At 58.9% G+C, this 26,072-nt stretch overlaps 3 protein-coding genes across 10 annotated transcripts in view; 1 reads left to right on the top strand and 2 right to left on the bottom strand.

Annotated features, from left to right (window-relative positions):
- Positions 1-909, top strand: part of UNK (unk zinc finger) — a 29,377-nt gene extending 28,468 nt beyond the window's left edge. For all 3 annotated transcript variants that reach the window (XM_040989657.1, XM_040989658.1, XM_040989659.1), the window contains exon 16: positions 385-909. In XM_040989657.1, coding sequence (XP_040845591.1) covers positions 385-540 — 156 coding nt within the window. In that variant the 3' untranslated portion in view covers positions 541-909. The remainder of the gene's footprint in view (positions 1-384) is intronic.
- A 1,010-nt stretch (positions 910-1,919) lies between these two features.
- On the bottom strand, positions 1,920-14,058 carry UNC13D (unc-13 homolog D). 5 transcript variants are annotated; one of them, XM_040989653.1, is made up of 32 exons: positions 13,683-14,058; positions 12,964-12,999; positions 12,718-12,825; positions 12,560-12,619; positions 12,386-12,452; positions 12,019-12,199; positions 11,681-11,725; positions 11,496-11,564; positions 11,332-11,401; positions 11,093-11,197; positions 10,876-10,968; positions 10,687-10,790; positions 9,401-9,518; positions 9,156-9,280; positions 8,955-9,045; positions 8,813-8,869; positions 8,637-8,734; positions 8,481-8,532; positions 8,269-8,399; positions 8,064-8,184; positions 7,338-7,481; positions 7,058-7,156; positions 6,764-6,970; positions 6,593-6,661; positions 5,683-5,762; positions 5,148-5,253; positions 4,983-5,054; positions 4,596-4,679; positions 4,384-4,504; positions 3,826-3,949; positions 3,343-3,539; positions 1,921-2,815 (listed from the first exon to the last, which is right to left on the bottom strand). In XM_040989653.1, the coding sequence occupies exons 1-32, from the start codon at positions 13,785-13,787 to the stop codon at positions 2,694-2,696; spliced, it is 3,261 nt and encodes a 1,086-aa protein (XP_040845587.1). In that variant the 5' UTR covers positions 13,788-14,058; the 3' UTR covers positions 1,921-2,693. The 5 variants fall into 5 exon arrangements, with proteins under 5 accessions (XP_040845590.1, XP_040845587.1, XP_040845588.1 ...); XM_040989654.1 differs by having other exon boundaries at positions 8,819-8,869; XM_040989651.1 differs by having other exon boundaries at positions 8,637-8,869.
- Positions 14,059-14,869: 811 nt separating this feature from the next.
- On the bottom strand, positions 14,870-23,124 carry WBP2 (WW domain binding protein 2). 2 transcript variants are annotated; one of them, XM_040989660.1, is made up of 8 exons: positions 22,992-23,124; positions 20,866-20,971; positions 18,497-18,632; positions 17,603-17,695; positions 16,997-17,131; positions 16,732-16,854; positions 15,919-15,995; positions 14,870-15,838 (listed from the first exon to the last, which is right to left on the bottom strand). In XM_040989660.1, the coding sequence occupies exons 1-8, from the start codon at positions 23,048-23,050 to the stop codon at positions 15,785-15,787; spliced, it is 783 nt and encodes a 260-aa protein (XP_040845594.1). In that variant the 5' UTR covers positions 23,051-23,124; the 3' UTR covers positions 14,870-15,784. The 2 variants fall into 2 exon arrangements, with proteins under 2 accessions (XP_040845594.1, XP_040845595.1); XM_040989661.1 differs by lacking the exon at positions 16,997-17,131.
- Between the last annotated feature and the right edge of the window lie 2,948 nt (positions 23,125-26,072).

Genomic DNA, 26,072 nt, shown 5'->3' with positions numbered 1-26,072 from the left:
TGGCTTCCTTCACTAAGCTCTCCACAGCTAGCTGTCATTCCAGAATGGCTGTGGTATCAAGGGGTGTCCTGCTGGGTGCCTGGGAAGGTGACTGGGGCCTGAGTCCCTTAGTTCCCCCGGGGTGGCCACATAATCCTGGAGTGTGTCACAGTCCTTTCTGGGCCTCACTCTCCTGTAAGGAGGCAGAATCCTCTGTGGATGAGCCCTCAGGGATGGGGCTGCACAGCAGGGATAGTGGCCCTCTGTGGCTGGGTGCTTGTGAGCACCCACCAGATCCCCTGGCTACAAGATGCTACAGTCAGAGTCAGGGTGGCTCCCTGTCGCCTTGGGGCTGAGCTGGCAGGCTAGACCACAGCCCTGATGTCAGTGTCACTCTCCCTGCAGGCTGTGTTCCACATGCAGTCAGTGAAATGCCTTAAGTGTCAAGAGCAGAACCGGGCGGTGCTGCCGTGCCAACACGCCGTCCTGTGCGAGCTCTGCGCAGAGGGCAGCGAGTGTCCTGTCTGCCAGCCCAGCCGGGCCCATGCCCTCCAGTCGTGACCCTGAGGGCCTGGCCCGGCCTGGCCCGGCCAGCCCATCCCTCCTCCTCTAGGACTTTTTAAAGGATATATCTATCTATATATATGTATGTATGTACGTATGTATGTGTGTATATGTATATGATTATATATATGTATACATTGCTGTGTGGGTATGCGTGGTGGCCGCCGTGTGAGCAGTGTCTGTGTGTATATCTGTACATAGATGTAGACACACACTTTAAAGCAGACTTACCAAGCACTTTTTACAGACCTACTTGGCAGGCCTCCCCTGTCCTCCCACGCCTCTGACAGATCCTCTGTTCTCTTTTTTTAATGTAGAAACTAACTATTTTTAACTTCTTCCTGGGCCTGCGCAGGGGAAGAGGCTGAGGGGGAGGAGAGAAGCCTTCAGGGCAGGCCCTGCTTGCCCTCCTTCTCCCAGCTGTGAACCGAGGGAGGGGCCAGCTACTGCCCGGGAGGACAGCAGGGCCTGGCAGGCCCAAGCTGCAGGGTTAGCCCAGGCCCACAACTGGGTTCCTGAAGCGCACGGGCAAAGCCTGTTGTATCGCTCAGGTCCAGAGGCCTGGGGCCCACCTGGCTCCTCCTGGACCCCTCAGAACAGCCTCCCTGTTCTGTGGGCACCGTCCTGAGCTGTCACCGACCCCTCCCCTTTGCCCTGGCCTGCCTGTGTGCTGTCCACCCCTCCCCCTGGCAGCTAGCAGGACAATTGGTGGGGAGGAGTGTGAACTGAGGACCAAGGGGGCGCAGGCCCCGCCCTCCTGGCCAGGAGGGGCTCTTATGCATTCCTTGGTGCTCTCTGAGTGCAGCTGACGCCCTGCCCGTGGTGGGCAGACGCCTGTGTGCATGTGTGTGTGTGCGTGCCTGTCCCGTGTGTATTGTGTCTTAGCTTCCATTTTTAAATTGTCTATACAGAGAGATGCAGCAGGGGTGCGGGGTGGAGGGAAGCCACTGTGTTCCCAGCACTTCCCAGCACCGGTGTCCTCGAGAGGCTGCCAAGGTCTGGCCCAGCCCAGTCCCTGCTCCTCTCTTGGGCTCAGCACGAAAGGGCTTTCAATGAATTAAGTGAAGAATTTCTCCTTTTTTACAAAAATGCAAAAATCAACAAAGCTCCAAACCTATTGGAAATAAAATAGGAACTTCAGTGGTGGTTTGTTTATCCGGGGTGGGCCAGGATTCCTGTGTTAGCCCACGACTGAGCTGTGGTAAGAGCCTGGGGGCTGCTGAGGTAGGCACTGGAGCCTCAGACTTGAGCCCTCCCCAGGTTGTAGTCAGGGCCTATCCACTAGGATGGGTTTACTTGTGGTTCTGGAATGCTGCTCAGAAGACATAGGGGTGGTCTACTTGCCTTCCTGCCAGCCCTCCCCCGGGAGCCCTGCCTGGCAAGGAAACACCCTGGCAGGGGTCTGTCTCAGTGGGCCACAGGTGGTGTGCTGGGAGGGGCACTCGCCCAACCCCTCGCCGGCACTGTGTGCAGGCTAGGCTGAGTGGTTTACAGCTGACAGCACCCGGCTCTGCTGTGCCTGCCAGTAGAGCACCGTCTGACCCACAGCCTGGGACCCCATCCTGAGCAGCAGCCAGGAATGCGTGTGCGAGGTGAACGCACGCCTCCAGCCTCCCTCCAGCCTCCCTCCAGCCTCGTGCCGGGGCGGTTAGGCTCACACTGCCTCCGTGCTCTGCTGTGGGGGCAGCTCTGCGTCTGAGGGCCAAGAGAAGGTGTTCCAGCCTGGCCAGCCTTGGGGACTAGCTGCAGGCCAAGAATGTACTTTCTGAGGTGACTGGATGGTTTATTAGTTTTGCTAAGGATCCTAGGTGACAAGTGCTGTCGTCGCTCTGTCTTCCCTGGTCCCTCCATATCCCCTGCTGTCCTGAGCCACAAGGGCTTCTCCAGGCTCCTGTCCCTTGTAGCTGTCACTTCTGCGGGCCTGGCCCCCTCCAGAGCCTGAAACAGGTGGACTAGAAGACCCCATTCCGCTAAAACTAGTTTTTCCAAGAGGAGCCCAGGGCACCCAGGTCAGGGCTGCGGTGGGGAGGCAGGGAAGGAGTACAAACACAGCGGCTGGTGCTCCGTCGCAGGGGCTCTGCTCTGCAGGAGGACCTCGGAGGGCAAGCAAATGGCCTGGCAGGCCCCCGCCCTCCCCTCAGCCTCCACTGCTACCGCCCTGGCTGCAGGGCATGCTGGGAAGCCTGCTTGGCTCTCAGCCGCCTCAGCCGCACGAAGACCTGGGCCTCGCGGTCACCTTTCCGGCTCTCCAGCAGCTGCAGGATTGGGTCCCCTGTGGAGACGGAGAGAGGGATGGGGCTCAGCCTCAGGGAAGGGGTGCAGGATAGGGGGGCGGTGCACAGCACCAGCCAAGCTCTCAACACCTGACCTAAGAGCAAAATCCAAAAGCACGAAGCAGAAACAGCCACCACACTGAGCCACTGCCGAGAGAGCTGAGAGGTGCCTGCTGCTGTGTCCTATGGGCCTGAAGCTGGCTGGTGGCCCTGCCTGGTTCCCTCACTGGAAGTGGCTGTGATACTGCATCGACCTCACTGGCTGGTTAAGGATGGACCAAGCCAATGTGTGAGAGGCGCACATGGGAGCATTCATCACAGATGCACCCCTGCTCAGAGCCACAGGCCTTCCACCAGCTCCTGGGAGAACCCCATCCCCTTAACACCTCGATTCCCCATGGTCTCCTGACTGAGTTTGGCCACACTCCTCAGCAGCATCTCTGTGCTCCGCCTCAGATGTTTCTCTGAACTAGACCCCACCATTGCACAGGCTCCCGTCCCTGCCCACCCCAGGGCTCCAGCCTACCGTTGGGTTCAGGGTACGTGAGGGGCAGGCGGGTCTGAGGCACCTCACCAGGCTCCTCGGAGCCGCTCAGCCCAGGCACTGAGCAGAGAGGCAGGAAGGCCTCCCCTTCCAGGTCGTCAGCACCCAGCGTGTCATGGTCCAGCACGGTGAGCAGGAGGCATGCCCCGTCCTTCTGGCAAGGCTCAGCTGGCACCAAACTAGAGGACAGAGTTGGCCTTAGCTGCCCGGTTACTGCCATCCCCCATCCCTGGTTGCAGGGAACAGAACAAGCCTGAGAGGGGTTGCTGAGAACTCTTGGCCACATCACGTGACGCCTGTGACCCCAGGTTCCTGGGGACCTAGGGACAGGACCATTACCTGCAAGCCTTGAGTGCAAAATATAGGAAGCAAAAGCTTGTCCAACGGACCCCTCCCCTCAGTCCAGATGTGCTCTTGGGAGCAACAGACTCGAGGACAGAGCCAACAGAGGGGTGACCCACTCACAATTCAAAGGTCTCATCAAACAGAGGGTGCAGGTCCTTCCTGTGCTTCTGAGTCTCCCTGGGGGCCAGCTCGGGGAACTCATGCCTGGGCTCCAAGGTCAGCTGGATGAAGGGGTCACTGGAGCCTGTGAGAACAGCGTTGGCTGAGGGGCGGGCGTGCTGCAGCACGTCGGGCCGCCCCACACCAGCATTCTGTGTGGAGCACCGGTTGGAGTCCTAACTGCCTAGTTCCTTTGTTAAGCTCTCCCCCACCACACCCCTGGGGGGAAGGTCATAGATGGGTTCCTGGGCCGTGACACAGGGATGGGAGACCTGGATAAAGTGCCTGACTCCGGCCAGGCTCGTGGGGCTGTCTGGGGAGTTCACCATCGGATGGACACCCTCTCCCATTCTGCCCTTCAAATACATAAAGGTGGACTTGGGGGCCGGGGTCACGCTAGCCCCACTACTCAAAAATTCATGCTCAGCAGCACTGACCCCTCCTGGCACCCAGAGGAAATGCACCCGGAGATGAGACAACCCCCACCCCTCAGGAGGGCCACCCTGGTCCCACACTCACCATTGGAGTCCAGCGGCAGCAGGCTGGAAGCACTGAGGATCTCCACGCGAAGCTTCTGCTCCGCGACGCGGTAGGAGGCCTTGACCGTGACCGCCCCCAGGGCCTCAGAGGTGGTTTCTGCCTGGGGTGAGGAGCATGCGCAGGGTCAGCTGGGGCCCGAGCGGGCGGGGCCCCGGGCTGCAGCGGAGCCGCGAAAGGGAAGGCTGCCTCACCTGCTGCCGGATGCGGCTGCAGAAGTACTTCTGGATGAGCTCCCGGCTGGAGGCCGCCTGCAGCTCCAGGTCCCTCTGCAGAGCCTGGGGACGGGCGCGGCCGGGAATCTACCTGAGTCGTTGCGTCCACAGACGCTCACGGAAGCACCTGCGCCCTCCTCAGGAATGCCCAAGCACACAGGCGGGCTGGGGCCCTGACCCCCCTCTCCTCCACCCCCACTCCCGGCTTCTTGGGCAAGCCCCGTCAGCACCTGCGCAAGCGCTCAGGGCCCCCGCGCTGGGATGACTGCCCAGCTCTAAAGTGTGACGTTTTTCGTTTTTGACTAAAGGGGACACCTTTTTCTCTTGTCCCCACCGCCTACCTGGAAGTTCACCCAAACCCCCTACCTGGAAGGTGGCTGTGTGCAGGGCCTCCGGCGGCAGGCCACAGCCCTCAGCATGGAAACAAATCTCCAGGTTCTGGGGATGCGGGATGGAGGACGGCAGAGGTGACCTTGAGCACTCGCTGCAAGTCCCCATCCCCACGCGTCAGGGAGGCTGGCCCAGTATTACCTGCAGGGCAGTCTTGAGCCTGCAGGAAGTCAGGGGGCAGCTGCGCTGGGCGGTGGCGGCCTCCACCAGCACCACCAGGGTGTGAGTCCACAGCAGGCTCAGGAGGCTGGGTTAGGGACAGGGATGCCGGACACAGGGCAGGGTGACAAAGGGAGGAGGGAGGGGTCTTGAGAAAGGGGAGACCTAGGGAACCCAGGCCCACCCCACCTCCTCTCATTGCTCCTCCATGTGCCCCACAGATGGAGATGGGAGGCAAGCAGGGGGCAGGTGCCTCCTTCCAACATGTTCTCAACATGGGTGCAGAACCCTCTTCAGGAACATCGGAGCCCCAACAAGTAGTCATTCAAAGGGAGGGGCAGGTGGTCTCCCCGGGACAGGATGGCCACTCCAGAAACAGCAGACACAGCATGTGCCACTGCGCAGGGAGATAGTGGCCTGAGAGTGATTTGAAATCTCACACAAATGCAATTAGAGTCCACTGTTAAGAGCCAGAATACAGGCGGAGTGTGTGGGAGGGGGCGGGGTTGCTGTGCACCTGCTGAAATTCTCCTGCACCAGGTTGGTGTTCATGTAGCAGAGCTTCACCTCCAGGAACTTCATCAGAGGCAGGATGGCCTGGGAAGGGGTCAGGAAACAAGACAAGGAGCTCAGAGCTTGTGTGGACGGGCTTTTCCCATTTGCAGGTCTTGCCCCTGCCTGCCTCTCAGCCTTCCTCTCCAGCTGGTTCCAGCTGTTGTAGCCAGACTAGACTACTGGTCCAGCCCTTGAACCTGCCAGGCCCTGACCTTTGCCCTTGCTGGTTTTTCCCATGGAAATCCCCAGGGCTCCACATTTCCGTCCTGGGGTTCCTGGCTGGGCTCCCGGTCTCTTAAGAGGCAAGCCACCCAACCACTGTCTACACTCACAGCCCTCTGCAGCACCCCTCCTCTAGCGTGCTTGCGTTTGCACTCTATGACACAATCACTGCTCCAGTCACCACTGTTGTGAGGATTCAGGCTAGCTCTCCTGCTCCACCCCTGTCTGACCGCAGCTTAGCTAGATATTGTCTAGACATTGTCCATGGATCAAGCACCAGTTGCTGAAATCACTGCCTGGGACCACTTGGGTGTTGCCTAAGCAGTTGACAAGTCATGAATAACCCAGCCCTCTTTCACAGGGTGTGCATGTTCCCAGTGAGGGGACAGACAGGACACAGAGCTGCCAGGAGGGACACAGGACCCTGGCCCATGGGGCTGCAAGGCCACAGCCTCCCCTGCCCCTGTCATCCCGGTAACTGATAATGTTAGGAGAATCTATGAGGTGACCCAGCCGCCTCCCTGAGCATCTAAGGCGGACGCTGAGGCTCGGAGAGGACATGGCTCGTCCCAAGCTGGGGGACTGACGTCTGATGGCCCAAACCCCGACACACAGAGCTGGTAGGGCAATGGAGAAGGAAGCACACTCACATCTTCAGGTAGGACAGAGTCCCGGACACTCACAAGCTTCTGGATGTGCATGGCGATGCCCGCCTCCAGCTGGGGACAGGGAACGAGAGGCCAAGAGTGCTCGTCACTGGACACAGCCTGAGTCCCACTGGGACCAGGCTGGAGGCAGAAATGGGGTCGGGGACAATGTACCTGTTCAGCCAGTGTGCGCACTCCTGTACGAATCTCATGGCCCAACCCAGCCAGAGCACTCTGCAGCTGGGCGTGCAGTGTGTTCTGTAGCTGCCCCTGCTCCAGCACAGCCCCGACCCGCTGCTCCAGGGCTTCCCAGGCCAGCTGGGAGGGCAGCCTGTTGGTCACCAGCCGCAGTTGCTCCATGTTGTTCACCACCACACACAGCTGGGGCGGGCAGGGCAAAGGAATGGGGTGTAGCGCCAGGACGGCCAGGCCCCACCCGTGCCTTGCACCCCCAACTCTGGCCCTCACCATGTCGGCTGCCTGGCTCTGGTCCTTTTGGCCTGCAGACAGCTCCCGGGCTCGGGCCTTGATAAGGCTGCAGTACACCAGGGCCAAGCGACAGGTGTCCTGGGAGGGGATGGGATGGGACCGAGGGGGTCTGTCAGCGGGAGGGCATCCAGGAAGAGCAGGTGGAAGGAGGGCATTTAGAGGGCTTCAGACACAGGCATTGGAGCCCTGCCAGTGTCCAGACCAGGAACAATGGTGAGGGGACAGCATGGTTGTCCTGGGAATAGGGGAGACACTGTACCTCCACAAACTTGACTGTGATCATGAAGGCCTCCTCTGGGTCCGGCCAGTCCAGCTGCCGGGCAGTGTGGCTGATCTGGGCGAAGCAAGTGGACAGATCCACGGCTGATGTGCTATGCTTGGTCAGTTCACCCAGGGGCACAAGCTTGGGGGAGAAGAGAGCACTTAGAAAGAAAGAGACCGGAGCCGGCATGGGCACCGGTTCGGGTCTTGACCAAGCTGCTTCTGATCTAGCTAAATGGGCGAATATGCCTGCGAAAAGCAGCAGAAGATGAGCCGTGCTTGAGCCCCAGCATCCATGTGAAGAACCTGGAAGAAGCTCCTGACTCTGGCCAGGCCCGACCATGCTATTGCCACCCTCTGGGAGTGAACAGTGGTATGGGAGATCCCTGTCTTTCTGTGTAACTCTCAAATGAATCTTAAAAGCAAACAAAGCAACATGCATATATATACACATATATAATATAAAATATATATATATTTACTTTATGTATATATATATTTATCCTAGTCAAATAAATAAGGAAGGGAGAAGAGTTTAAATACAACCCTCTTCTCCCCTTCAGAGTAGCTACTGCTGCCAAGTTGGGACCTGGGCAGGGGGCTGCCAAGGGAGCAAGCAAGGCTCTACTCAGAATTCCCCATCAGGCCCAACCAAGGATGTAAAAAGACAGCATCTGGCACCTTCGCCCACCGCCCAGGGCCTCAGCCCCTCCCCTAGACCCACCTGGTCCATCTGCACGGCGCGCTGCACACGCTCTAGGGCCACGTTGTACGTCTTCTGCAACCAGGAGGGGATGGCTGGCTGAAACCAGCAGTGGAAGCCATCTAGGGCTGGGACTCTGTCCCTGGGGAGAATTGAGACTCAGCCTGGGTGAGGCCTCAGGTCCTTGTGGTTCCTCCCTCTCCTCATGTGCCAGCCTGCTGCCCACCTCTCAGAGGGGAGTGGGCCTAGCTGGCAGAGCTCCTTGAGGCTGACATAGAGCTGGAAGAGACTCTCGCCCATCTCTGGGGACACAGGGGGGCACACGGTCGCCATGTGGTCCTGTGCCTGCTTGGCCACCTGCAAGACAAGGCACGGTGGGTGAGGTGGGCTAGGGTGACAGATCTGGGCAAGGGCGCAGCCCAGGGACCAAGGCCTCACCAGGCCCTGCAGCTCCCAGAAAGCCGTGGAGAAGAGGTCGATTCTGAGGACACTGAGAAAAAAAGGGATGGGCGTGACCAGGGACGCACGCAGGAAGTTGGGCCTTGGGTCCAGCTCGTGGGACCCCTCCCTCCCGCCCCAGTGGTCTGGTCTCACTTGTGGAAGATCTTGTTCCAGGTGCGCAGGCACTGGTGCAGGTCGCCAAGGACATCCTGCACCAGGCTCAGCAGGGCCTTACCAGCTTCCAGCACGCCCTGGTGGGGTGTAAGCACGTTGAGTGGGAACCGACACAGGCAGGCACTCCCACGCCCTCCCGCCTGGGAGCCCCTCACCTGCACCATGGGCTGGTGATGCTGCTGTTTCAGGTGGAACCACTCAACTGTGCCTGTCTGTGGGCACAGAGGCTGTGAGAGGGAGAGGCTGGCGGGCCCAGGCAAGCCCACCCCTTCCTGCCCCTGGAGGTATGAGCCTTACCTGGAGGGCCTCAGTCACCAGCTGAGGCAATGGGGGACTGTCCAGGCACAGTTCTCCGAAGGCCTTCATCTTGCACATTTGTGCCAGGACCCTGGTAGACAGTGCCAACATCCCACCTCCCTGTGGCTACCCTCCTTCCTTCAGCAAGGCCCCCAACCCCACCCCAAGCCCTCTGCAGAAGTGGCAGGGGCAGCCACTAACCTGAGGAGAGACTGCAGCCGGGCTGGGGAGTCGGGGATGGACAGGGGAAAGACAGATCGGAACTTCCGGATGAGGGCAAGGCCATAGGCCAGCAGGGAGCTGAAGGAGGTGGCCAGCTCTTCCAGCTGCAGGGCCAGGAAGATGCCAGCAGGAGTAACAGCTTTATGGGGTCCAAACAACCTCCCCTGCCCTGCCCCTCCCTGACACCTGCCTGCGCAACAGCCACCGGCTTGCCCTACGCCCACCTGTTCGGCTCTGAGCCGGCCCTGGATCCACTGGTACTCAATACTGGTGATAGGATGCAGAAGGCAGCTGCCGGGAAACTCCAGGCTCTGGTAGAGGCGGCTGTAGGCCAGCCACTGCCTGCAGGGACAGAGAGGATGCAGCCTGTCAGGAGGAACAGCCACCTTGCAGAGCCACCCCGACCAGCCCAGGCTGGCACCAAGGGGCACCCGCAGGTGCTTCTCAAATTGCCTGTTTGACAGGATATTGGTGAGTTTAAAATTTCAGTATTGTTTGCACAATGGAAGGACTTGATGGGGAGAGAGGATTGTCTGGGGACAAGCCAAGGGCTCAGCCGGACACAGCTGCCACCTACATCACGTGCTCTGGCTTTGTAAGCAAGCTGGACCCCTCACCATCTGCTGCCTGCCGTATCTGCAGCCTCACGCCCTATCTCCGTCCCATGGCCAGTCTCCAGATCCCCTTCTCTAGCTGGTATCATCTGCCTAAGGGCATCCACTAGCCACAATGCCATCCTTGCCACCCCTGCAGCAGTCTCCGTCCAGGCCCATGGAGCTTCCAGCCAGGAGCCTGGGAGTGCCCTACTGCTACACTTCTCACACGCTCTGGGCATGTCTGCGTGCCTCTTCGTGGCATTCCTGGAATGTGACAGAACGTGGAGGCATGTGACCAATTCTCACATGCACTTGTTGAAATCAGCACGGAGTCTGGCTGGCTCTGAAGTTACCTCATTGGAAGTGGGGCCAGGCCCAGGGCAGGAGTGGCCAACATGCGGGTGGGTGCCTGGAAGGGGCACAGGAGGATGCATGGCTATGCTCTGGCCACTCTGTGATCCCAGTGCTATGTCTTGAGCAGCCAGTCAGGGCACAAAGTCTCCAAGTTCACACTTAAAGCCCACTGGTTGGGACTGATGCTGTGGTGGAGTTGGTAAAATCATTGCCTGCAGGACTGCCATCCCATAGTGGTTTTGTCCTGGCTGCTCCACTTCCGATCCAGCTCCCTGCTTATGGCCTGGGAAGGCAATGGAGGAGGACCCAAAGTGGGAGACCTGGAAGAAGCTCCTGGCTTTAGATCAGCTCAGCTCTGGCCATTGTGACCATTTGGGGAGTGATCCAGTGATAGAGATCTCACTTCTCTCTCTGTACCACTGACTTCCAAATAAAGAAATCAACACACAGGTTGGGCTAAGAAATTCTTTCCCTATTTCTAGAGGGCTAGGCTCGGGGGCTGCCAGCATGCAGGGGGCAGACAGGGTGGGGGAGGGCCTTGCACAGGGCTGCACACTCACGCTAAGGACTGGTGAAAGTCGGACAGGTCCTTCTGCGTGGCATGGAGGAAGAGGATGGTAGTAGCCTGGGGACTCAGGGATCCATCCCAGGAGGTGCTGCCCGCCTAAGGGGAACAGTATGGGGGTGGAGGGAGTGGTGTCAGGCCCCGAGGACAGCCCCGGCTGTGCCCTGCCCAGCAAGGCCAGTACCTGGTACTTGGTGACCTCGTGGGATACCAGCTGCTGCAGGAGGTGGCGGTGTACAACATAACTGGGCCGGGAGCGGCTGGCTGCAGTGGCTCTCTGCAATGGGGACCCCAGGGCTGTGAGCAAAGGGGATCCCACTCCAGTTGCAGCCTTCCTCTACTCCAGCCCAGCTGGACCCCAGGTCTGTCCCCTGTTCTCGCCCCCCACCACCGGGACCTACCCGCTTGTGAATGAGCTGGAACTGGAGGTGGCAGCGGCCACGGTCTGGGTAGGTCTCGGTGCAGGGTTCCAAGGGGTACCACTGGTCCTCACGACAGTGCAGGTCCTGGGGGAGGAGGGAAGGCTGGGTCTGTGGCTGAGAGGTCCTGGAGACAGTGGGGGTAACCCTGCAGCCCCTCCTACTCCCCTCAATCCCTGCCTGCTGCTGCTGCTTTTCCAGCCCCGCCTCCTCTCCCTCACCTGCAGCCTTAGAACCACATTGCCCAGGAAGTCGTCCTGGCCCCTGTCCTTGCGCGCCTCCTTGAAGATCCTGCTCAGGAGTCCGTGAGGGTGCTGGGCTCAGTGCCTGAGGGTCAGGCTGGCCTCCGCCAGCTCCAGCCCGCCCAGGCCCCAGCAGCACCTACCTTCGCAGCCCGTGTAGGTCTGTGAGTTCGCCCAACTTTTGTCTCACCGACTCCACTGCGTCCAAGTCCCTAGTGAAAAGGAAGCAGAGCTGGAGGCTGGGGGCATGGTCTCCTGGGGACTCGGTGTGGCAGAGCACCCCCCATTCTCTCTGCCCTGCCCAGCCCTAGGGTGGGCCAGCACTCACCACATGTCCAGATGAAAGCTGGCACTGGCTATATCCTCAAACTCCCTGAAGGGACAAAAGGAATGAAGGAAGAGTCTTGAGGGAGGAGACCCGTCTCCAGCAGCCCAATCCTGTCCCCAGAAGCTGCGAGATCCAGTGTTTGCAATAGCCCCTATCCACCTTCCCTAGCAACCACATCCCTCCTGCCTCACCACACACATGGCATCTGTGTCATCATTCTGTCCCCATCCACCCCATTGTCTGCGCAAGGGACCAACACACCCACTCCCCACCCCACCCCACCCCGCAGTCAGCCAGGAAGACCCTGCCTGGAGCAGCAGTCAGGGTAAGACACATACAGGATGAAGGTCTCGTCCCAAACCGGGTTGAGCGTCTGAGTGATGACCTGGGTGCGGTGGGTCTGGTCCTCTGGGATGGTATCCCGCACCACGGCCTTCTGCCTGCGCCGAGAGGTGGGGCTGCCCCCGGGCACGCCCACCCCTTGCTCTATGCCCAGCAGGCAGTAGGGGTCACTGAGGCCTGGGGAGGAGGGGAGTCAGTCTACCCACGCCAACACAGACTGTCCCTTGACATCACCCACTGCTGCAGGAGTCCTTGCCAAGACAGGGCTAGCCCCAGGGGATTGGGGTTCAGGCTGAGATGGGCAAAGGCCACAGACAGGGAGAAGCCCCTGGGGCGATGGGGTGGCACCACGCCCCAACTCACCACTGACATCCTTGCCCAGAATGCCCTTAGCCTGCTTCACTGTGGCCTTCAGACAGAATGTCGGCTTCTGAAGGGTCAGGAGGGACCAAACTGAGTCCCAGAGAGACCAGCTGGGCTTCTGGCACGCCCCTCCCCTCCCAAAACCCAGAATGAGACAGGGCGGCCCGGGGCTACCTCAAGCTCCTGGACCCGTCGCAGCAGCTGCTCATGTTCCTGGGGCTCTATGTGGAAGGCCTGGTGGGGAGGCCAGATATTGGGGCTAAGGGAGACTGGGGGCCAGGATGGGAGCGGGCCCTCCCTCGGGGGCAGGCTGCCAGGAGGAGGGGGCTCACCTCCTGCAGGTAGTGCAGCAGCTCCGAGGCCTCACTCACGTGGTCTGGCTCTGGCTGCCCCAGGCGGTGCAGGATTGTGTACAGCGCTTCCTCGTAGAGCAGGACCCGCTGGGGCAGGAGCAGCAGCTCAGGCGCCCACTCCAGCCTCAGCCAAGCACCCCTCGGGCAGTGGAAGACCCTTTTCCAGCCCCAGCCAGAAGACCAGTTGCTTCTCTGCATCAGGTGCCTGTCCCCACCCATACTTACCTCCTCTGGGGGTAAGTGGTGTGATGGAGGTTCTGTCTGAGGAGCACAGAGGAGAGACGGGTGTCCTTCCGGGCCTGAACTGGCCACGTTGAGGTCTAGGCAACCAGGCCCCCGCCCCACGGCTGGCCCTCAAAGCCCCACCCCTGCTGCCCTGCACCTGTTCTTGCAGCAGGTCTACCAGGGGGCCACTCAGCTGCTCCCCGGGCCTGCTGCCGCTGGGGTCCATGGGTGCTCAGCTGACCTGGCGGCACGAGTCCTCCTCCCACCCGGCGCTGGCCCCCACCCTCCCTTCCTGCCCCAGAGGAAGCAGCTCAGTTTATCGGGCGGTCTCAGCTCCTCACCCCAGTGCCGGAAGCGAGGCCCTGCAGTGGAGGTGGGAGATGAAGGGGGATGCCGGGGGCTGGTGGGCTGGTGCCCAAGCAGGAGCCCCAACTCTGACCCCTGGCTAACAACGCGGACCCATCCCCTCAGGGAGCCAGGGACTCTGGGGCTGCAGGAGCAGGGTTGTGGGGGTCGGCCCCACTAGAGCGAGGGGGCTCACAGTGACTTAGAGAGCTCGGTCAGGCATCCCCCCTCTTTGCTGCCCCAGAAGGCCCCACCTGGAGCAGAGCTGGCATGGAGGTGGGCCTTGACACCGGGGCTTCCAAGGCCCGAGACCACAGAGCCACCCGCCCTCCCTGTCCCGGGCTGGTGCTTCTGCCCACTGAGGTCCCTCCTACCTCCTGGGTCGTTTGGGGCAGGTCTCTGACCCTGGGGCGCCTTATCTTGATCGCCTGACGCAAGAGAGGGGCCCTCCGCTGGGGGTGGCCCGGGTGTGCGGCCATGGTGGCCCCTCTGCCCTTCCCTCTGCAGTGGCCCTGCTCTGGGTGACAACAGCAAAGCCGCAGGATGATGTAAAGACGCCCAGGCTGCCACCTCTGCCGGGGTGGGGGAGGGGCGGGCAGGAGCGGGGCAGGAGGGCCAGGGTGTCACCGCCTTCACCAGGGCCCTGTGTATTGCTCCAGCCACGATCCTACAGGATTCTCCCCTAGGCTGGCACAGAAGGTGGGCCCTATGGGCTGGCCCGCCTCACCCCACTCTCCTTTAAAGGCCCTAAGGAAGGGGTTGCCACTCCCAGCTGAGAAGGCAGGGCGGGACAGCCCCTTCCACCCATAGCACCACACCCGCCCAGCGTGGACCTGGCCCTGTCCTGGGGCAGGGGTGGAGCTGGGCTCTGAGTGTGAGCTATGTCCGCCCAGCCTGCAGCCAACTGCACAGCCTGTTCCACCTCACAGGTGACATTCCATGGAGGTGACAGAATGGGCTGTGCCGGCCACGGCTGGCCCTCAGTCCCTGCCCTCAGCCCTCAACACCCCGCCCCCGTGGGGGAAGGTGCTCCTGCAGACACCTTCTGGGGGGAGCAGCTGAACCCCTGAGGGCTGCGGGGCAGGGCCAGCTGAAGGAAAAGGGCCCACTGTCCATCTCTGCCAGGGACAGGAAAACCCACTCATGGTCAGTCTTTCTCAGAGCCCTGTGACCCGCAGGCCTCGTGCCTAGCGTCTGACGGGGAGGAAGGGCTTAGTAGGACTTCTTTCCCATCCACCCCTCCCACCTAGGTTCAAGAGTAACCGACAGGCCACAATGCGGGGGTGGGGAGTGTTTCAGTCCCCACAAGTTCTAATACCCTGTGTGTGTGTTGGGGGGAGGGAATTTAGCTTCCTCCAGCCTGGTCCAGGGCAAAGTTGCAATCCCAAGAGCAACCAGCAGGGGGCAAGGCGAGGTGCTGGGCAGGCTGCCACTGGCGTCACCTCCTTTGCAGCTCACCTCCTTTGCAGCCCGGGGCATCACGCTGCCCTGGAGAGCAGGGTCTCCTCCCAACCACCCCTCCCTCCCTGCCACAGATCACCCCACACAGTCCTCCAAAGCATCCAGTTACTTCATTTTTATTATTTCACATTTTTAGCAAACAAACCAAGGTGCAAACAGGGTTTATTTTACATTAATATATTAACTGGATTCTTTTTGTCAAATAAATAGGGAATTCTCTTTAAATAACCATCTCCTCACTTAGTGGCCAGTCCAGGAACAAATGTAAAGCAAAATGTTAGTGCATCCAGGGGCGGAGGGCACAGGGCAGAGGATGGCTGAGGGTAGGTGGCAGGTTGTGGGCAGCGCACGGGGTCAAGGCTCTGCTTGCCAGCTTGAGGGGACACATGCGTTCTCCAACTCCCTTAGGAAGCCCCATCTGGCGGGAAGGCAGGTTTAGGGGTGCCAGTAGGAAGCAGAGCAGCTCCCTCCCCAGGTGCAGTGGCCTTGTCTGCTGGGCCACTGGGCCCCCAAAGTCAGAGGTTGGCAGAGAACAAGCAAGGACAAGGCAATGTGGCTGGGCATGACCAGGGCTGCACGACAGACCAGCGTGGGGAATGTGACAGGCCCTGCAGGGCCCGGTGGGGAAGACACACAGCTGGTCTGACAGAGCCCAGGAGGTCAAGAGCGAAGCAGAGGAGCTGGACTGAAGTGGAGGAGGTGGCCAGAGAGTCCCTCCATGGGGAGGAGCTAAAGGAGAGGAACAGGAACCAGGGCCCTCTCCGCTCCCCAGGAAAGCCCCAGGGCTGGGAGCGGCAGGCTGGGCTGAAGGCTGGTCAGCCCTGCGCTTGGAGCTAGCGGGCAGTTGGGGCGCCGTCCAAGGCCAGGGCCCCGCCCTTCCGGCAGCAGCACTTCCTGGGAACTGTTTATAATCAGACCTAGAGGAAGACCAAGGCCCTCCCTCCCTCACCCCAGAGGCCGCCTGGAACGGTGGGAAAGAGCAGGGGGCAGGGAGGGGGAGGGAAGTGGGCGGGGTCTACTGTGTCTTCTTATCTTCTGGGGGGTAGTAAGGGGGTGGGGGGGGCTGGCTCTGAAAAGGGAAAAAAGAGGAAACACATTAGAAGGCTCAGAGGGAGGCAATCTCCCCACCCCCACGGCCTGGGCACTCACCGTGGGCATGTACACGTTGTGCGGGTTGCCTGGGTTGTAATAGGCGCTGGCAGCTGCTTCTGCGGCTTTAGCCTCGGCTGCGAAAACAAACAGTGCTAATGACAGCCCCCCTCACTCTTTCTAAGAGTTATTCATTCTCTATGAAAAGGAGCATGAGAGATGTGTCTTCCAATTGTTGGTTTCTTCCCCAAATGGCCACAACAGCCAGATGTGGGCCAGGCTGAAGCCAGGAGCCAGGAACCCCGTCAGGGTTTCCCATTTGGGTGGAAGCGGCCCCGAGCACTTGGGCCATCCCCCATTGCCTTCCCAGATGCATCAGCAGAGAGCTGGATGAGAAACACACCAGCTGGGAATCAAACCAGCCATCTACTATGGGCTGCCTGCAACACAAGTTGTTTTTTTATCCTCTGTGCCGCACGATGCCAGCCCCTATCCCCTGCTGCTTCCCAGGAATTGTGTTCAGCCAGGCAACCCTCCACGCCACAGGTCCAGGGTGGCAGGTGCTGGGACCCAGTGCCACCAACAAAAGCACCATCTAAGGTTCCTGAGCATCTGCCATGTGCTGGCAGGGTCCCTCCAAGTCCTTGTCAATCCTGCCCCATCTAATCCTTGACACAAGCCCACTGAGTGGCCATGAGAGCTCATGTCTGCAGAGAAGCAATGGGAGTAGAAGGACAGAGGGGCCTGGACCCTTACCAGCTACCAGGCCAATGCCCCACCAGTCCCATGGGTGATCCCCAGGCTGGGGTTTTGGCCACATGGAAGCTTCCAGTGGCTTCTGGCATCCTCCAGAACTCTCTGCAGCCCACTCACCTGCAGGAGTGGAGGGGACGTCGGGGCCGCTGAGCGGAGGTTCCATAGGCCCAGGGTAGGGTGGTGGTGGGGGCTGCATGTATCCCATGGCCCCATCCATCATGGGAGGTCCTGGATAGAACTCTGCTCAGAGACAGTAATAGGGACCCTGTGAGGAGCAGCTCTGGCGCCCACAGGAGCTGCCTCTAGGGAGCCGCCCGGCCTGGCTCCTTGGGACCCCTCCTAAGGCCCTGGCCTGGGGGTGGGCAGCAGGGGACACACTCACCAGGTGGGGGCGGTGGGTAGGGGTAGCCAGGAGGGCAGGGGTACATTCCATTGGCGACTGGCGGGGGAAAGACATAGGCCCCACTGGGCATGTAAGGGTACCCATAGGCTCCACTGGGGGCTTCACCTCTGGACGCTACAAGCACAAGGGGAGAGAGAGATGAATGGGGCTGTCCAGGGGTCGGGGAGGGCGGCCCGCTGCCTACCACCCCACGCCATGCTCCACTCGCACCCAGGTCTACCTCCTCAGCCAAGAGGACTGGGGACAGGGCAAGGAAGGGCAAGGTGGCTGGAGGGACGAAGGTTTTACGACGCAGCCTGCTGAGGTCCGGCCGAGCCCCGGGTTTTAACCGGAAATGAGGGTGTGAGGGCATGCTGATGGTTAGGTGTTTGTTTTTTTAGGAAGCTCTAGGATAACATCCTTCAGTCCCAACAGCCTTGTCAGAAGCCACACACCTGTGCCACAGGCTCCCTCCCAGCTCCCGGCCCAGGCCCCAAGTCCAAGTCCAGGGTCTGGACATTTGAGAACTTACAAAACAAAACAGAGAAGCAACAAAATTCCCAATGACCAGTGTGTCCTTGGCCCCTGAGGTTTACAGTCAAATACCTTGAGATGCCACCTGGAGCATGCGCTGTCCGAACTCAATGGCGCCCCCCGCTGTGAAGGTCAATTTGTAGGATGCAGCACCCTCCCAGCCACCTGAGGAGGGCCAAAGTTAGTGAACAAACAGCACAGAGAAGGTAACAGGCCTTGCCCCCAAGACAGCCCACCAGGTCCGCAGCAATGCCTGGAGGCTGCAAGGAGGCAGCGTACCACGCAGAGATGTGGAAACTTCTGCCTGCTGCCCAAAGAACACTCAGCACTGACTGCCCTCTCTGTAGAAGGGGATTTTTCCTTCGTGGTACGAAGCTGTCCTGGGCGCCTGCCCATCAAGGGTACACAGCCACACCAAGGTGGCTACTGCCAAATCAATCCCGGCAGCACCACGGGGTGGGGGAGGCACACTCGGCACTAACTGACGTTCAAGTTCAGAGCACAGCTCTCATTCTGAGGGGCCTAACCATCACACCAGGCCCCTCTGGACTGGCTTCCGTCCACAGAGGGCCAGGTGGGCCTCCCCACAAGGCTACAGCCTGGCTGGGTATGCAAGCAGGACCAGTGGGACACGGAGCTGCCTACTGACTGAACAGTCGGGCCCCCAAGGCAGGCCTCTCCCACACAAAAGGAACCCGTGTGCCCCCTCCCTGGCCCATAAACCCCTGCCGCTCTGCTGAGTCCACTGTCAGCAAGGAGGACAGAGCTGCCAACTGCGGTGCCAGCAGGTGCCCAGCTCCTGGCAGCCACAAGTCCATCTCTGCCACCCAGCTGGTAGCCCAGGTGTTCTCCTGGAAACCAACCTACGGCCAGCAAGAGAGGCCAGGGCTTGGGCAAGTAAGGGCCTGGAAGGAATAGCCTCCAGGTGACCACACAGAGCCATGCCCGAGCGCCCCCATCACCTACCTCCAGCTTCGGCCTTCACCATCCCCTTGATGTAGTTGGCCCCAAACACGGGCTGCTTGATCTCGCAGTCCTTCATCAGGTAAAAGGGCATCATGAAGGACTGCATGGCATCCTTCCCTTTGGACAGGAAGATGACCTGAGGGTCGAAGGGCGAGGGTCGAGGGTCGTCACTGCTGGCTCTAGGGTGGGGGCAGGGAGTGCACACTGCAGGGCACCAGGGCTCTCTCTGCACAACACACTCCCAGGGAAGCTTCAAGAATTTATTTTTATTGGAAAGGAAGATCAGATTTGCAGAGAGAAGGAGAGACAGAGAAGGAACCAGGGCAGTTTCTGTAGCAGATGGCTAAGGTGGGGTTTGGAGACCTGTCTCCCAAGAACAGCAAGCCCATCATGGGCAGGGCACACAGGACACACCACTGTCCTTCAAATGGGACAGGCAAGGAGGGGCAGGTGCGTATCACAGCAGATGTCACCAGAGGGCCTGGCGCAACGGCTCAATGGTTAAATCCACGCCTTGCAAGTGCAGGGATCCCATATGGACACCTGTTTATGTCCTGGCTGCTCCACTTCCCATCCAGCTCCCTGCTTGTGGCCTGGGAAAACAGTGGAGGACGGCCCAAAGCCTTGGGATCCTGCACCCATGTGGGAGACCCAGAAGAGGCTCCAGGCTCTGGATGGACCAACTCAACTTTGGCTATTGCAGCCATTTGGGGGGGATGGAAGATTTTTTTCTTTCTCTATAACCTTGCCTTTTAAATAAAAATAAGACCTTTAAAGACTAGGCTCTGCTCAAAACTACAGCTTCTGCTCACCTGCACCTGACAACCCACGCGAGAGACCCAAGTGAGTTCCCAGCTCACAGATTCCCAGTGGTTCAACCCCACTGCTGTGGACACGAGGAGCACAGCACAGACCGGCAAGCACTCACTCAGTCTCTCTCCTTCCCACAAATAAAAGCAATTAAAGGGTTGGAGGGTATACTGCTAGAGGGGAGGGGCAGGAGCCCCAAGAAGAGCCCTGGGCCTCAGCCAGTAGATCAGGGCCACAGGGGCTCCGAGATGAGGAGATGCAGCTGCTGAGCCGCCAGGGCCTCCCTGTGAACACTGCGGCCCATGCAGCCATGGGGCCCTGCTGGCCTGTGCACACATGCAGAACCTCCTGGAGCTCATACCAAATACTCTGGCCTCCACACATGGGGTCTCAAGCCTCCCCTGGCTCTGCCAAGCCAGGGGCAATTACAGCCCCAACACCCAGGGCAGGTGCTGTGGGTCGGGCCGCTACTTAGGAACATGGCCCACTCTCCGGATTAGAGCCCTGGTTCCAGGCTCCGCTGTCTGGCTTCTGGTGCCGCTGCCCACTGAGGCCTCCTGGGAGCCAGCAGGTATGGTGGAAGTGCCTGGGCCCCTGCCACACACGTGTGAGTTCCACCTGACCTGGTCCTACTATCGAAGAGCGAGGCAGCAAATGGAAGACCTCTCTCTTCATGCATGTGGGCTCTGCTTTTTAAGTGGATGAAAATGAACAATAAAAAGTAAATAACAGGGCCTGGCGGCGTGGCCTAGCAACTAAAGTCCTCGCCTTGAACACGCCGTGATCCCATTTGGGCGCTGGTTCTAATCTCAGCGGTCCTGCTTTCCATCCAGCTCCCTGCTTATGACCTGGGAAAGCAGTCGAGGACGGCCCAAAGCCTTGGGACCCTGCACCCGTGTGGGAGACCCAGAAGAGCTCCTGGCTCCTGGCTTCAGATTGGCTCAGCTCCAGCCATTGCAGTCACTTGGAGAGTGAACCATCAAACAGAAGATCTTCCTCTTTGTCTCTCCTCCTCTGTACATCCGCCATTCCAATAAAAATAAGTAAATCTTAAAAAAGTAAATAATAAATAACTAAGCCCCCTGGCTCTGCAGTTCATGGCTGTCCTTCCATCTCAGCCTCGCAGAGCTCCCCTGACAGCTCCGAGTCCACGTGGCTGATGCGGTGGCTGGGCCCACTCTGCCATCTGGCACGCTCACCCTGCAGCCCTGTTGGCTCTCTGCCCAGCCTGGAGGCTGGGCCACACACTGCATCCTGTTTACTGCATGCAGCGCCAAAGCTGTGTACAGAGGCCTCTCCGGCTACTCTCCCAGCACCCTGCCCCCGGCAGTGCCCCAGCACCATGTCTGACTTGGGGAGGCTGCAGGGGCAGCACGGAATCACAGCCTGGTTGCCCACTAGGCTGCTAGGAGCATGTGACAAAGGACAGGTGCTGTCAGGAGCTGGCTTTGCACAGGACCCAGAGGCCACTCCGCTCAGGGGGCCTCGGCTAATCCATGACCAGGACAAGAGCTGCCCACCACTGAGCCCCAGACCAACTGTCCCGCTGCCCAACTCACCCGGTAGGGGGTAAGATAGATGGTGCCCTTCTTGGTGCCTTTGAAAGCCTCGGGCATGTTCTTCATGTCGAATGTAAGCTCCACATGATCAAAGGACATGAGGATGCTGTGGTGAGACAAGAGGCCCAAATGAGACAGGGTGGAGCTGGGGTCCTTCACCCCAACACAGCAGGCCCGCCTCACCTGTAGGGCCTGGCACACCGTCCCCACTGTCCTTTCAGCAACACAAACCCACAGCCAAGCAAGGTGGGGCCCAACTCTGCTCTTGGGCTCCCGCTCACACAGCCTTGGACTGGGTCACTTCATTTGGGTTCTTGTTCTACGCAAAGTCCTTTGCGGGTCAGTCTCGTGTTGTCGGCTTGTAATCTAAGTCGACAGACAGATGCTTGTAGGGTTAGTCTTGGGCATGAATGCCCACAGCACGAGGGGTCCGTCTGGAGGACCGCTGCCTGCGAAGCCCTCAGGACTGTCCTGCGAGCGGGGTGTTTGGAAGGATCCCATGGCTCTCCGCACTCAGAGGCCTTCATCCCCTCAAGGGTCAAACCCAAAACATTTAACCAGCATGAATTATTTATTTATTTTTTTCCCCAGAAATGAGCCTCCTGGGGTGAGCTTTAAGTGTGGTGGTTAAGACGTGGCTTAGAACACCTGCAGGCCACATGGGACAGCCAGCATTCACCTCCTGGTTCCAGGGCACCCTGGGCAGCAGCCGGGATGGCTCCAGTGACTGGAGGGACCTAGACGGAATCCTGGGCTCCTGGCTTCAGTCTGACCCAGCACTGGCCACTGTGGATATCTGGGGCTGGCCAGAGGTGGGACACAGCAGAGGGTGGGAGTTCCTTGTCTCCCAAAGCCGAGCAGCAGACACAGCCTTCTGCAGTCTGGGGCCTGTGCAGGTGCGAGGCCCCGCAGCACAGCCACACTCTTGTCCCAGAAAAACACATCTTTAAGCTCCAATTTAGGGGGAAAAAAAATCCCAAGAGACAGGCCAAGTACACACCCGAAGTGTTTGCCTAAGCTCAGGAGACACAGACAAAACAAACCTGTTTGCCAAGTGAGGCTACTCTGATTACTGGATTTAACAAAAGGGTCCAAGTCCTCACAGCTGCGTGTGCCTTTCTCCCCTTACCTTGTCCCCACTCCAAATAGAACAACCTTCCTGACCCAGGGAAGGGCCAGTGGGAAGAACTGGGCCAGCCCAGGGAGCAGCTCAGAGCAAAGCAGTGACCGCCAGGCACTGAGCCCTAAGATGCAGGGAAAGCCGGCCCACTGATGCCAGATTATCCCGGCAGGCTGGGTGGTGGCCTGGGACAGGCACAAGGCCCTTCTGGGGACGTCCCCCCTTCTGCCTACAGGAGGAAACAGGGTCAGCCCAGTCCACCCAGCACTGGCTGGTGCAATGCTTTGGGCCAAAGAGACATCCAGGAGCCCAGAGGTGGGAATAGAGAAGGCAGCGGATCCCAGCGAGGGCCCAGGAGCAGCATGAGGCTTCTCTGGGCTGTCAGTCTGGCGCCTGCTGGCAGAGCCCAGGCCAACGGGGCACTCGGGACCAAAAGGCACGGGGGTGGAGGAGGGGTGCTCGCTGTAGGTGCCAAACTTGACCTCTGGCCCTCAACTCCTTCCTTTCCTGGAGCCATAGCTTCTGGGATACGATGCAAGTTTGATTGCTGGAAGGGAAGCCCTGGAGCTCAGAGGCGAGACAGCTTCCCTGAGACGCCCACATCTGATCACCCATCCTCTGTGCGCCCCCATCCTGCCTGCCTGGAAAACCTGGGTAGTAACAGCTTCCTCGCACAAGACTCCACCCTAAGAAGTTAGAAAAGGCCCAGCGCCGGACGCGTAGTAAAGGTTCCATACACTACAATTACTTTTGCTTCAGGCTCCTCCCAGCTCTGGGGGTGGGGTCAGCCCCCCTAGGCCGCCAGCGGTCGCCCCGAGCCCGTCACGACCCCACAACTCCGCCCCAAGGCCCCCACCGCCGCGGCCCCGCCTCCAGCCGTTACCCCACTCGGCACCCCCATCCAGTCTCTTCCCGTTTCTCCGCCGCCTCCCCCTGCCCACCTTCACCTCCCACCCCCTCGACCCCCGGCCCTCATCCCCCCAGGCTCCCTCCGCAGAGTTTCCACCTCTCCGTGTTGTTGACGATCACTCCGCCGCCCTCCGAATGATTCTTGTTGAGCGCCATAGTCTCTCCCGAGACGGGGGTCCCGAGGCTCAGAAGGCACTACGCTTGCGCCCGTCTTCGGCCCGCCCCGAGTGGCGTCGTTCTTATTAGAGCCAGCCAATCACAGCTCCCGCCGGAGGCGGGGCCGACACGTGATTGCCGGGTGTCACGTGGTAATAGTTTACTCCCTCCGTCGACTCCTCCCGGTTCCGCTTGCGTCACAAACAAGTTGAAGACTACAATTCCCAGGAGGCCATGCTCCCCTCCGCCCCGGGCTCTCTCTACGCTACTGGAAGAACTGCATTCTACAAATGCATTCTGGAACCTGTAGTCTCTCGGGGCTTGACGCTTCTGGCTTTGGTAAACAATCGGCTCGCGAGCGTCCCCGACGGCTAGGAAGTAACAGTCTATCCTCTCTTCATGGGGATTGGTCCTGAAGGCCAGGGACGCGTATTCATAGTCCATACTGACAGACTGTGGAGTCGACATTCCCGCCACAGCTGTTCTCAGGGCCGCGGTGCTGGGCTAGGCCGGGTCAGGTAGAAAACACAACCGCCCCTTTAAGCAAGTCAGCCCGGACGCTCCGAGGTGGGTGGGCTGTGAGGCTTGTGCCCCTCGCGCCCGCATTCCCTGAGCGAGGAAAGGGAAGGTTCCCTCGCCGCCGTCTAGCCACAGCTTGGCCTCGCGGTGGCGCTGTTCGCTCTAGAATGTTCTGGTTTTGCAGTCCGGCTGATCCCGGCCGCTGACAGGAAAATTTAAACAAGTTTCGGAATAACTGAAAGCAGGCGCGGTACTAGCCCGGCAGCCAGACACCCTGGCTTACCATCGAGCTGACTCATGCAAGCTCGTGATTCACCAAGGCCGAGTGTCCGGCCTCGCTGTCCGCTGACCCAGGGTGGATTGTGGTGAATTTTTAATCTCACGGGTTCAGAGCTTGTTTGTAAGCAGGCGACGATGCGTTCCTATGTGAAGAGCCAGAGACTTCGGCCCTGGGAAAGAGCCGGAAACACAGCAGCCTCAGGCGAGACCCGCCAGGCTGCACCTTGTGGTGCATGGCCACCATGGTTTCTGCTCCCGGCTTTGTCACGTACCATCTATACAGCCTTTAAAAAACAACTCAGGGCCCGGCGCCATGGCCTAGCAGCTAAAGTCCTCGCCTTGAACGCGCCAGGATCCCATATGGGCACCGGGCGCCGATTCTAATTCCGGCAGCTCCACTTCCCATCCAGCTCCCTGCTTGTGGCCTGGGAAAGCAGTGGAGGACGGCCCAAAGCCTTCACCAGCACTGGCCGATGTGCTCACTTGGGAAGTGACTCATCGGACAGAAGATCTTCCTCTGTCTCTCCTCTTCTCTGTATATCTCTGACTGCAATAAAAATAAAATAAATCTTAAAAAGAAAAAAAAAAACTCAGCTTCTGTGTGTTCATAGGAAAAGATTGCCAAGGCTTGTTATCTGAAAGATGGAATATCAATATACTTTCATTAAATATGTATATGTAATGTATATGTATATATAACATGTATAGGGGGACAGTGCTGTGGTAAAAGCAGGATAAGCCGTTGCTGTAGTGCCAACGTCCTACTAGGGTACCAGTTTTGGTCCTCGCTGTTCCACTTTGGATCCAGCTCCCTGCTAGTGCGCCTGGAAGGCAGGGGATGATGGTCCAAGAACATGACCCTCCATCACCCATGTGGGCAACCAGAATGGAATGCCTGACTCCGGCATTCCCAGCCCTGGCTTTGTTTGTCAGCTCTGGCCATTACAGCCTTTGGGAAAGTAAACCAGTAGATGGAGGATCCAGCTCTCTGTCTCTGCTCTCTTTGTAACTCTGCCTTTCAAATTTAAACAAACGAATAAATCTTTTAAAAATAGATTTAAAACAAGCAGCCTGGTACAATGGCTCAAGTGCCTAATCCTCCCCTTGCAAGAACCAGGATCCTAAGTGAGTGGTGTTTTGGGTCCTGGCTGCGCCGCTTCCCATCCAGCTCCCTGCTTGTGGCCTGGGAAAGCAGTTAAGAACGGCCCAAAGCCTTGGGATCCTGCATCCACGTGGGAGGCCCAGAAGAGGCTCCTGGCTTCGGATCTGCTCAGCTCTGGCTGTTGCGGCCACTTGGGGAGTGAATCAGAGGATGGAAGATCCTTGTCTCTTCTCCTCTCTGTAAATCTGTCTTTGCAACAAAAAAATAAATCTTTGGAAAAATTTTGTGAGACAGCAAAAGTTAAAAATTAGCTGCAGAGTGGTGAAAGAAGAGCAGAAATCCTGTTGTAGGCCTGAGCATTTTTTCTGACAGGAGGAAAATTGCCCTGGAGACAGTGTTGGGTCAGAAAAAGCCAGAGGACACAGCTTTGCGGACTTTTCCCAGTGCCTCACAAGGATTGGGAGATCTCAGAGCAGGCAGCCTGTTTCCCAGCCTGGGTGCTTCAATGAACTTGCATCTTCCACCGCTCCCCCCACCCCCAGTCCTGCTTATCTCTCCGTTGAGGGAGGGCCCACGACCCACCTTCACTCTGCAGCACAAATGGGAGTTGAGTGTAGTGGATTCTGGCCTGCCTGTTTTGCAAGCCTTATCTGCAGCTGAGGGAAATGGTCTTCGCTTCTATTATAACTTTGTCCATGTACCCTCATGAGAGAACCCTCAGGAGAGACCCAGAAAAAGCTCTTGACTTCAGATTACCTCAGCTCCAGCCGTTTGATCACGTGGGGAGTGAATCAACACATGAAAGATCTTTAGTACTCCTCTCTGTAAATCTTTTTTTAAATTATTTTTATTGGAAATTTAGATATATAGAGAAAGGAAGAGACAGAGAGGAAGATTTTCTGTTGACTGAATCACTCCCCAAGCTGCTGCAAAGCCTGGAGCTGAGCCCATCTGAAGCCAAGAGCCAGAAGCTTCTTCTGGGTCTCCCATGCAGGATCCCATGGGATTCTGGCACTTGAAGAAGGAGGATTAGTCAATTGAGTTAATGTGTTGAGCCCAAGCTAAAGATTATAACATCAGCTTAGTTCAAAGCCATTAGCAATGCTTAAAAAACAAAAAACA

The sequence above is a fragment of the Ochotona curzoniae genome, unplaced genomic scaffold (genome assembly GCF_017591425.1).
Source record: "Ochotona curzoniae isolate NIBS_2020 unplaced genomic scaffold, NIBS_Ocur_1.0 contig_523, whole genome shotgun sequence".
Lineage (NCBI taxonomy): Eukaryota > Metazoa > Chordata > Mammalia > Lagomorpha > Ochotonidae > Ochotona > Ochotona curzoniae.
This window is presented reverse-complemented; position numbering and strand designations above follow the sequence as displayed.